This window comes from Hemitrygon akajei, chromosome 7, assembly GCF_048418815.1.
Source record: "Hemitrygon akajei chromosome 7, sHemAka1.3, whole genome shotgun sequence".
NCBI lineage: Eukaryota > Metazoa > Chordata > Chondrichthyes > Myliobatiformes > Dasyatidae > Hemitrygon > Hemitrygon akajei.
Genome location: NC_133130.1, coordinates 82,388,243 through 82,400,410, shown reverse-complemented (window position 1 = coordinate 82,400,410; position 12,168 = coordinate 82,388,243). Strand labels below are relative to the sequence as shown.

Here is a 12,168-nt window from a genome sequence, read left to right as displayed (position 1 = left end):
GACAAGTTGAAGTTTGTTACAACTGTTGCAAATACTCTGTTAGGTAAGGCCAGGGTTTAAGGACTCAGAGAAGTAATCTACATATGGAACTAGTGATGTGGGTGAGTATCTGAATAAGTTCCCCTTCTACCCAAGGAGAAGATCACGGAAGATAGTGAGAACAGGGTGGAGCACATTGTTAGTCTGAAGCATGATCATACTTAGAAGGTGCAAGTGTTAGGTGTCATGGAACACATAAGAGTTGATAAACCCCCAGGGCCAGATGAGATCAATCCCAAGAAGGGAGGAAATAAGTGGGGTCCTAATGGAGATTATTGCATCCTTGTTCACCATAGATGAGGTACCAGGAAACCTTTATTTCTAAAGGGCAGCAGGAATGAGCCTAGTAACTATAGGCAGGTGAGCCCTACATCAGTGCCAATGAAATAAATGGAAAACGTTCTTATTGGTAAGATTTATTGGTACATTTGGAAAGGCAGCGGCTGATCAAGCACAGTCTTTGTGCTTTGTGCAAGGGAAATCCTGCCTTGCTAATACTTTAGTGTGTTTTTTTGAGGAGGTAATTGAGAAGTTTGGTTAAGGTTGAGTGGTTGACATTGTCTATAATGGCATTTAACAAGGTCCTTCATGGTAAACTAGTCCGAAGTTCTAAGGCATATGGAGTCCAAGGCAGACTGGCTTGGTGATAGGAAGTGAATCTTGACCCAAGTAGAGGTGATGTAATTTGGGAAGTTGAATAGGGTAGGATATAAATGGTAGGACTCTTAAGGAATGTTAATGAACAGAAGGACTTCAGGGTTCAAGTCCCAAAAGTGTCAATGAGGATAGATATGATGGTCAATAATAGTGCATGGCACACTTGCCTTCATGGGTTGCAACTTGGAATATAAGAGTTTGGAAGTCATGTTGCAAGGCTGCTGGACCAGACACCATCCCTGATAGAGTGCTCAGAGGATGTGCAGACCAGCTTGCAGATGTTCTCACTGACATCTTCAACATCTCCCTGAGCAGCGCCACCATTCCAACGTGCTTCAAGGCCGCCGCCATCGTCCCCGTGCCGAAGAAGTCTTCAGTGTCCTGCCTCAATGACTACCGTCCCGTTGCTCTCACATCCATCATCATGAAGTGTTTCGAGAGGCTCATCATGAGGCACATCAAGACCCTGTTGCCCCCCTCACTGGACCCCCTGCAGTTTGCGTACCGTCCCAACCGCTCAACAGATGACGCCATTGCCACCACCCTCCACCTGGCCCTAACCCACCTGGACAAAAAAGACACGTATGTTCGAATGCTGTTCATAGACTTCAGTTTAGCATTCAACACAATCATCCCTCAGAAACTGATTGGAAAGCTGAGCCTATTGGGCCTGAACACCTCCCTCTGCAACTGGATCCTAGACTTCCTGACTGGGAGACCTCAGTCAGTCCGGATCGGGAGCAGCATCTCCAACACCATCACACTGAGCACGAGGGCTCCCCAGGGTTGTGTGCTCAGTCCACTGCTGTTCACTCTGCTGACCCACGACTGTGCTGCAACACACAGCTCGAACCATATCATCAAGTTCGCCGATGACACCACCATGGTGGGACTCATCAGCAAGAACGACGAGTCAGCTTACAGAGAGGAGGTGCAGCGGCTAACGGACTGGTGCAGAGCCAACAACCTGTCTCTTAATGTGAACAAAACAAAAGAGATGGTTGTTGACTTCAGGAGGGCACGGAGCGACCATTCCCCGCTGAACATCGACGGCTCCTCGGTAGAGATCGTAAAGAGCACCAAATTTCTTGGTGTTCACCTGACGGAGAATCTCACCTGGTCCCTCAACACCAGCTCCATAGCAAAGAAAGCCCAGCAGCGTCTCTACTTTCTGTGAAGGCTGAGGAAAGTCCATCTCCCACCCCCCATCCTCAATACATTCTACAGGGGTTGTATTGAGAGCGTCCTGAGCAGCTGCATCACTGCCTGGTTCGGAAATTGCACCATCTCGGATCGCAAGACCCTGCAGTGGATAGTGAGGTCAGCTGAGAAGATCATCGGGGTCTCTCTGCCCACCATCATGGACATTTACACTACACACTGCATCCACAAAGCAAACAGCATTATGAAGGACCCCATGCACCCCTCATACAATCTCTTCTCCCTCCTGCCGTCTGGGAAAAGGCTCCGAAGCATTTGGACTCTTACGACCAGACTATATAACAGTTTCTTCCCCAAGCCATCAGACTCCTCAATACCCGAAGCCTGGACTGACACCTTGCCCTACTGTCCTGTTTATTATTTATTGTAATGCCGGTACTGTTTTTGTGCACTTTATGCAGTCCAGCGTAGGTCTGTAGTATAGCTTCCTCTGTTTTTTTTTATTACATAGTTCAGTCTAGTTTTTTGTACTGTGTCATGTAAACCATGGTCCTGAAAAACATTGTCTCATTTTTACTATGCACTGTACCAGCAGTTATGGTCGAATGACACTAAAAGTTGACTTGATTTGACTTGACTTGACGTGAACTTAACAACACACTGGTTTCACTATACTTGGAGTACAGTGTGCAGTCCGGTCATCACACTATAGGAAGATGTGATTATGCTGCAGAAAGTACAGAGGAGATTTGTTAGGATGTTGTCAAGATTGGAGACACTAGTTATGGGGACTAGTGGGACTTAGTTTCCCTGGATGGAAAAAGATGAGGTAGCCTGATACTGTATAAGTAATTAAATTATAAGAGGTATTGGTTGGATAGACAGTAGAGATCTTCTTCCCATGTCTGGGATATCATAAATAAGAAGGCTTAAGAATAAAGTGAAAGGAAGGAGTTTTAAAGGAGATTTGAGGGGAAAGTATTTTTTACACAAAGAGTAGTTGATATGTGAAATTCTTTACAAGATAAGATGGTATACTCAGATACAGTCGCTCTGTTTAAGAGACATTAGACAGACAGTAAATTGGCAAAGCATAGAAAGATACTGACGGAATGCCGGCAAATGGGATGAATGCAGATGGGTAAAAATTCGATCTAGCTATGGTGGGCCAAAGGGCTTGAACTTGGTTGTACAATTGTGACTCAATGATTCTTTAAGGCCAGCCCCACCAATGCACACAAAGAAGCTGAATTTCCTTCCTGGCCTTGTTCTTGCTCACTGAAATCCTCTTACATCCACTCTTCACTGATTTTGAGATGTTGCACAGTTTTTCCCATTCCAGGGCACATATCCATACAGTACGTTGGCCTCATGACCCAACCCGACGGACAGCCAAAGGCCATCTCGCCATCACCGATTCTAACCTGTTTCCATGCGTCATATTTTCAACCATGGAAAATTGCAAAGCTCATTCCATTGCCTTGAGCCTCAACTTCTTAAAAGAGTGGGACTGTTGTTGGTGCTTGCCTCCTGCCTCCAATCAGCACCCTCATTATAGGGTTAACTGGGAATGTTTTAAGCTGTTAACTGCCTATTATGAGATTGCTGTATGTGGGAGTCAGCATTGTCCAAATCTACCGCCATGTTCCTTTGACAGAATTGACTAAAAAAGTCTTCAATTGGGAATAAGGCCCTAGGGTCCTGAAAGGTACTCTAGAACTGCTGGTCTTTTTATTCATGACACGAATTCCCTGCTTAAAGTAACTGGCAGTGAGATGATTTTTGCAGAAAAGCAGCAGTCTTTTTCTTTGTTTGGTTTGTAGTGTTGTAGTGTTTATGTTAACTGAGATATTTGAAGCCCTTCTAAAGTTAATCCCTTTGGTCATTCAGCTAAGTCTCAAGTCTACACTGATGAGATCCTCTGTTTGATGTATTTTTTTCACAGGTTATCTCTGGTCAGTTTCTTTCTGATAAGAAAGTTGGGACTTACGTGGAGATTGATATGTTTGGTTTACCTGTGGACACGAGACGAAAAGCTTTCAAAACAAAAACTTCACAAAATGCAGTGAATCCAGTCTGGGAAGATGACCCTATTGTGTTTAAAAAGGTTTGTACTTTAGCATCCAAGGCAAGTAAGTCAAACAGTCTTTTTCTTTGTGATCAGAGACAAAAGGAGAATGCATCAACCCAGGGCTTATACACCTCCACGTTTAATATCTGACTCATTGCGTGTGAAGTAATTCAGCCCTTACATATCAGTGGATCACTGTAGCAATCCTTGTAGCATACCACAGTTACAAGATGGGCTATTAGGAAATGGAGGGGATTCAAGAATAATATGAAGCCAATAAACTGAGTGATTGTAATAAGTGGCAGGAACTTGCAGGCCTATTTTAATATTTACATTGGCTATGGTGCCATCATTTCTGAGTACATTTGAGGGAATTGTGTTACTTGTGTAATTTCTCATTGTTCATTTCCATTTCCAGAACATGTACACGTGCACATACATGCGCACCGCGTGTTCGATACGTTCTGATGCTGCACAGTTAGCAAGTGCAGCCAGGGACAAATATTTACTCTTCCGGTTCTATGAAAAGAGTTTTGTTCCTGAGCTATGCACAACGCTATGAAGGCAGGAAGGTCACATTTTATTTTCTCCTGCCCAGTTGCAGGGTTTGATACTGCTTTACTTTTGGTCAACCACAAAGCTTGATGGTTTGGACATGGCAGGAATTAAAGTCTGGTTTTGAGTGCATTGCCAGCAGAGCCTTTTGAGAATTTCACAGTAGGCTAGAGGACTTGTTGGATCATGAAAATCAGGTGGAAGTTTTTGGGAGTGGTATTGAATGAGAGCAAAGCCTTTAAGTACTGTATTTATCATTTCTGGACTGTAAGCCAAGTGATCAGTTATTTTCCTGCAGCTCCACATCCTGAATTCCTTCCTAATATATGTTGTGGCCCAGGGAAAAGTACACACTCAGGACAACAACTACTTTTTTGGGTTTTAATTCCTTGATCTGTTTTAGATATTTAAGTGCCAGAAGAGGGTCTTAAAACGAAACGAACGAACTTTACAATCACATCCCACCGTTACAATCTCCGTTTAATGTTCGATCCACACACTGGTGTGTCCATCAATTGCGTATGCAGTATAAAAATACAAAGAAAATCACACAAAACTGATACAGTACTAATACTGAACAAATACGATACTAATACGGTTGTGGCAATTCTGAAGGAACACAATACAAACAACATTAGAATCCCCCCCAACCCTGCACCTTATACATGGCAGCGAAAAATGTAAGCGAATGCATCTCATCTAAGAAGTCTACTGCTTTTTAGTACACACGTGCTGAGCTTCTGAACAGAGATTAAACATTCACGTTACGCAGTTACTTGCACAATCAGTCATGATACAATAAAGTTAGACAAAAGGTACACTTTGGCACAACTTTTACAAGATATTGCCTGGTAGTTAAATTACAGGAAGACTGACCTACCTGGCTGGTGAGGAACTTTGCAAGCCACGCTACCCAGCGTTGAGTTCTTTACTCGTGAAAATCTAAAGCATCCACATGTAAAACATGTCAAATTACCGATATTCTCGATTCGCCATCAAGCATAAACAAATTCACATGGATATTGTAAATTAATGCTCACCATTCCTCACCATGCCTAGCATCTCTGGGGGAATTTGATTCCACCACCCTACCAGCTTCGGCAGCAGAAAGCAAAATGGTTTCCCCACTATCCCATGTGTGCGTAATGATGTCACCATCTCCGCTTAAAGGCATAGACAAGTATTCTTGCATTACCCAGATCAATGCCTGAGTACACTTTTTACCAATAATGAATCGCATTCAGTGGTCACCGGGTTACATATATAAAGAGATTCCTACTGAGCAAGACTGGTACCAGGTTTTAGAATGGAAGCAAAAAGTGTCTGTAATCTAAAACAAACATCCAGTTATACAAAATAATTATAAATTAATCTTGAATATGCAGGCCAAAAAGCAAATAATTTAAATTCCTGATAGCTTTTTATAAACGTCTTCCCATGAACTGGCAATATTACAGACATAACTAGTTGGAGCAAGATTTCTGGAATTTGTGATACGAGTAGCCCAAGCACTGAAGATCCGAACACAGACTCACAATGCACATCATACTCATAATGGTCAATCATTTGAGCTAGGTTGTTTTGGGTTTGCACTTTAGCCTCAGTCAACCACCTTGCTAATTTCATGGAATTGTTTAATCGGTGGAAGTCAGGTATCTGAAACAGAATCAGAGTGAAGGCAATAATCATGGAGGTAAAAAAACAGAATTAAACTTCCATCGGAACTTACACTATGGTCTTGTGAGGAGTTTCATACCTTCCTACTTCTGTTTTACATTAGTTCTGTCTGTCCTGTCTGTCCTCCATAGACCAGAGGAGGACGTAGTACTTTGTCAAAGTTATTTCAGTGACTTGATTAAGAGTTCAATTGCACAAGAGCTGTGCAGGCATTTGTTTCAGGCTGTTGAGCCAGAACATAGCTGACCAATTGACTTGACTTCAATTAGTTTGTGTGCCAATGTCTGTAACTCCTTATTCCCAACACTGTCTTGGCTCTTTTACTGTCTCTCACGACCCATGAACTTGAAATCATCCAAAACTCGGTGTCCAAGATTAAACTTGCACCATATCCCATCCACCCCCTCAGCTTGTTCTCATGGCTTTGCACCTCCATCAGCTCTCAATTAAATAATGCCCAGGTTTTAAGATTCTTATCATTATTTCAAAGAACTCAATGTCCTCTTCCCCTTTGTTCTGTCTGTGACCTCCCAAACCCCATCGAGATCTCTTCACTCCCCTCCTTACACCTGCTATTTTAAATGCAGTCCTTGCAGCTGTGTTGTCCCTGAACTGCTCCAGTAAATGAAACGCTCCCGCATTCATAGCCTGTGTTGCTGCACAACTGGAATTGGGTGCAGCTCGAAAAAGTTCACGGAACGTCAATGATTTTCTTTGTCGTGCTACATTTCATTATACACCAATTAATAAATAAAATGAAAAGTATGTGATATTTTTCAATTTTCATTCAAAATATTCATAGTATTCATTAAAATATTCATTTAAAAAACATTTAAACTGCTGCACAGTTTTCAACCTAGCTCAAACTTCCTGCTCAGTGCAATGGTTGGTCTACACAGAGGCAAAAGGAATTGGAGGGAGTGTTGCCATAAATTCAGCAACTCCTTCACCAACTCTTGGTAGTTCCTGGTTCCTTTCCCTTCTTCTTTCAGAACTATCCAAAATATTTGTTGCCTCTCCAGAAATTTCCCCTGTGTGCTTCAGTGTCAATTTTTCATTTAGTAGCGCCTTATGATACTTGCTTACTTTTATGAAAGAATTGTGGGATCATACAGGATCATAATAAAGGACTGCAGGCAGCAGGGCAGCAGAGCGGTTAGCGTAATGCTCTTACAGCTCCAGCGACCCAGGATCAATTCCACCTCTGTCTCTAAGAATATTATATCTGCTTCCTGTAACCGCATGGATTTCCTCCAGCTACTCTGGTTTTCTCCCACATTCCCCCGATGAAGGGGCTAGCAGGTTAAATTATCACATGGGTATAATTGGATGGTGCCAATTCGTTGAGCCGGGAGGGCCTGTCAAAGTGCTGTATTGCTAAATAAAACAAAATACAGCCTAGACACTGGCCTTTTCCTCCCACTTTGTCCATGCTGACCATGCTGGCTACATACACTAATCCTATTTGCTCGTGTTAAGCCCACATCCCTCTATGCCTTTCCAATTACCCATCTAAGTGGCTTTTAAATATTGATATTGTAGCTGCCTTTACCACCACCTCTGGTAGCTCATTCCAGGTAAACACCACCACCCTCTGTGTGAAAAGCTTACCCTTCAGACTTCTTTTAAATTTCACTGGTCTCACCTTCAACTAGTCGCTGCTAGTTTTCAACACCCCACCACAGGCAAAAAAAAGAGGGTCTGTCTATATCACTCACAACTTTATAAACCTCACTGCATCATCTGGCGCCACGGAGACCTGCTGCTGTGGAATTGTTTGCTAATTATCATCCATGTGTTTATTTTCTTTAACAGGATATTTAATACTTCTGGTAAAAGTAGAAGCTGGATAATTATTCAGTGGGCATTGCCCACTCCTGCCCTTTACCCTCTCGCCCCATCTTAATCTGGGTAAATAATTCAGCACAGCAGAGTGGTACGGAGAGTAGAGCCGCCGCAGCCTCGCTGTCAGTGGTAGAAGCTCGAATGTGGAGAGGGTCACTTGACTCAAATTGGTACCGTGAACTTTCAGGCTCCTTAGGAGAAGTAGCTCTTTATCAGGGACTCGTATTTGACCAGTGCCAGCAAAGCTTCTCTCCTCCATCTGTCTGTTTGCAGCGACACTCTCTTAGTGGAGGTCCCCTTCCTCTTAGTCTCTTGCTCTTTCTATTCTTCAAGCCCTGTCTCATTGCCCCCGGCCTCCATGCTTCCTTCCTCTTCATTTTGCAGGACTGTGCAGCAACAGTACACAATGACAAGGTCTCTGCATTTGCTGGGCACCCACTGAAAATGCCTGGCAGTGTGTACTGCTTAAAGGTAAACAGCTCGTATGTCCTCCCCACAGTTGACGTATTCACCTTGTGGAAATTCATGGCCTCTTTAGAAAACGGGGCGTGATGGTGTGACTGTTATAAATATTGAGGGATAAATTAGAATAAAGTCCAATGTGCTTTTGGAAATATTTTTAACAAAAAACATTACCAAACTTTTATAAATTTAATTTGACATTGTTTCAGATATCTTATTAATTTTCAGTGCTGTCCTGACATGTGTTTTTACTTCTTCAGGTTGTGCTGCCATCATTATCTTCCTTGAGAATTGCTGTCTATGAAGAAGGAGGTAAATTTATAGGGCACAGAATACTGCCTGTACAAGCTATTCGTCCAGGTAAGAACAGTGCACGTTTCCATTCCTGTGATTATTGCTAACTTCTCTGATCCTCCATACTCTTGACAGTGTGGAGGATCAGAGGGATCTTGGGGTCCAAGTCTATAGGATACTCAAAGCTGCTGCACTTTGACTCTGTGGTTAAGAAGGCATACGGTGCATTGGCCTTCATCAGCGGTGGGATTGAGTTCAAAAGCTGAAAGGTAATGTTGCAGCTATATAGGACCCTGGTCAGGCCCCACTCGGAGTACTGTGCTCAGTTCTGGTCACCTCACTACAGGGAGGATGTGGAAACTATAGAAAGGGTGCAGAGGAGATTTACAAGGATGTTGCCTGGATTGGGGAGCAGGCCTTATGAGGATAGGTGGAGTGAACTTGACCTTTTCTCCTTGGAGCGACAGAGGATAAGAGGTGACCTGATAGAGGTGTATAAGATGATGAGAGACATTGATCGTGTGGATAGTCAGAGGCTTTTTCCCAGGGCTGAAATGGCTAACATGAGAGGGCACAGTTTTAAGGTGCTTGGAACCAGTTACAGAGGAGATCTCAGGGGTAAGTTTTTTACTCAGAGAGTGATGAGTGCGTGGAGGGGGCTGCCAGCAATGATGGTGGAGGTGGATAAGATAGGGTCTTTTAAGAGACTCCTGTATAGGTACATGGAGCTTAGAAAAAAAGAGGGCTATGGGTAACCCTAGGTAATTTCTAAAGTACATGTTCGGCACAGCATCGTGGGCCAAAGGGCCTGTATTATGTTAATAGCTTTTCTATGTTTCTTCTGCTACGAGTTTACCAGCTCCTCTCTCTGATGCTGGCTGTCTGAAATGTTTTAGGCTACCACTACATCTGCCTGAGGAATGAACGGAATGTGCCGCTGATGCTCCCTGCGATCTTCGTCTATATTGAGGTTAAGGATTATGTCCCTGATACCTTTGCAGGTAAAAGCAAGCAGCTTTATTCTTTGATTCAGCTGAATCCAGTGATGAATAAACCTAAAAACATTGCTGCTGATCAAAATAATATCTAATTTATATTTTTGATTGCAAATAATATGAAGGTATTTAAAATATATTGCCATCCACTTAGAAGTCTTTTTATGTAATTGTGGTTCAATAAACTTCTCGCCTCTTACCGAGGCAGCTGAGGACCTTCTGTAACTCTTGCAAACTTTTATGGTTCGATTTCGTTTACTGTTACAGATGTGATTGAAGCCCTGTCTAATCCAATTCGGTATGTGAATCTGATGGAGCAGAGAGCTCAGCAGCTTGTGGCTCTAACTTTAGAGGATGAGGAAGAAGAAAAGAAAGATGTAAGGAACGCTTTCATCTTGTTTAACAATGGGTTTAAAGCAGCTACCAATGGCTTGAATTTTAACCTGGGGATGAGTTCTCTGCAGTTGTGTGGGTACCTCATGTTGTTAGATCAATAGATTTCAGTAATATTAAGTAAAGATTAATGCAGGAATCCTTAAGTATGGCCAGCAACCTTGTAGACTTGGAGATCCATCAACTGGAAACCTCCATCATAGGACAGATGCTTATGAGAGTGGGGTAACATGTTGGAAAGGAGATCATTAGAAGGTTGAGGGGAGGGTGGATTGTGTGGCTGAAGCAGGCTTAATCAAAGAGCGTTCTTTGGCTTAGGGAAGCATTGCCGTTGCAGAAGAGACCCTGATTATGCAGGAATGCAATTTGCACAGAGTTTGGAGAGTCCGGTAACCATCGGGGGTCTATATAGTCGGGTGGGGATTTGATGCTGTTAAGAGGGGAGGAGTTGATGTTTGGGGGGTGTCCAGTGATGGTCAAAGTAGTGGATAGTGGTCAGAAAGCAGCTACTGCAAATGATTGATAGTGATTGGGGCAATGGCTGCAGTCATGGGGTCAGTCAGAGTAAAAGGTGAGTTGAATAGACTTCGTGAGACAAGATTGTCATAGCCCCAACGAAATGAAGCAAGATGGTTGTATGTCAAATCTTGCATCTGAGTAGATTTCAGTGCGATGTAATTGATATTTGGAACTGAAATCCATTTGGCACTGAAGGCAGTTGAGTAAGTGAACAGGTGGATGGGCTGCTGGAGGATGGGATCTGATTATAATTGGATGTTACAAGCAGAGAATGAGATATTTCAGAGTGTAACGGCACAATCATAATATGTTTATCTTTATTACATCTTAACAAAGGTGTTAAACTGCATTGTAACTGGCTAACACCGCTGTCAAAATGATGGAGGGATTTTGGAGCAATGCAATTGTGCTTTTTCTCTGATATGCCAAGTTGTAATATCAATGGTTTAGTGTCTGCACCAAGATCCTTTGTTCATTGCAGTACAGACAAAATAATTTTGTTGTTTAAGCAATATTCCTCATCTCTGGCTTTTATACCCTCTTTCAAAAAACATGTCATTTGGATTTGCATTCACCACACCAGACCTCCGGATGAAGGATTACTGGTCTATTGCTAACTAATGCATGAAGTTGAGTGCTGCAGGGCTGTGATTGCTACTTCTAAATATTGGTACCAAGAATTGGTACTTCTAAATATGTTTGAATTTTACAAGAAACGTATCAAGCAAAGGAAAGCTTTCATAACTGCCAGAACTGAAGTCAACATCAGGTCTCAGAGGCATAAATGTTCCTTCCCAGACATTGTGCAAGCCAACACCAACATCCTCACTTCAGACTCATAATTGCTGTTTAGGATCATATTTTCATGAGACATTTACTGACATATGAATAAGACCAGTGAAGCAAGTTTAGTTAATTGCCTTTTAAAATTCTCTCTCTTCTATTGGAAGGGAACTATAAATTGAAGCAGTCAGTCGTTGGCAAGCTTGCACAAACACTAAGGTGACAATTCATTTTCATGCAGAGTCATTCTGGAAGATCCATTAATCATCTGAAGATGGTTTTAATTTCTACAGCGCAAGGCTGCTCCTTAAGTGCCAGTCGGAAAATCTAGTTTATGTGTAACATTCTGACCGGTGTTACGGATTCAGCAACAACAAATATATAATTGAGGCAGGGCTTTTTATTACAAATAAAACATTTATTAAACACTGAAAAACAAACCCCCCAAAAGTAAACCAACAACTAACATAACCGGAAATCAGCTGCTGTGCGGCAGCTTAAACAGTTCTTAAAGGAATAAAGCGAAAACAGTTCTTAAAGCGATGTTGCAAAAACAGTTCTTCAAAGTAGTACTGCAAAAGTTCAAAATGCTTACAGTCCATTAAAGGAGAGACTTTTTAGACGATTTAAATTTTCTTTCACGTCGTGTTGTTGCGGTTCCCAGTCGAACTACACTTTTCCCAGAGAATTTATGAAGATGAAAATGAAACGGCTTAA

At 42.4% G+C, this 12,168-nt stretch overlaps 1 protein-coding gene across 2 annotated transcripts in view; it reads left to right on the top strand.

Moving 5' to 3' along the window:
- The window catches only part of plcb1 (phospholipase C beta 1), a 950,430-nt gene that overhangs the window by 838,780 nt on the left and 99,482 nt on the right, over positions 1-12,168 (top strand). For both annotated transcript variants that reach the window (XM_073051321.1, XM_073051322.1), the window contains exons 21-24: positions 3,803-3,964; positions 8,728-8,827; positions 9,658-9,762; positions 10,024-10,133. In XM_073051321.1, the coding sequence (XP_072907422.1) occupies positions 3,803-3,964; positions 8,728-8,827; positions 9,658-9,762; positions 10,024-10,133 (477 nt within the window). The remainder of the gene's footprint in view (positions 1-3,802; positions 3,965-8,727; positions 8,828-9,657; positions 9,763-10,023; positions 10,134-12,168) is intronic.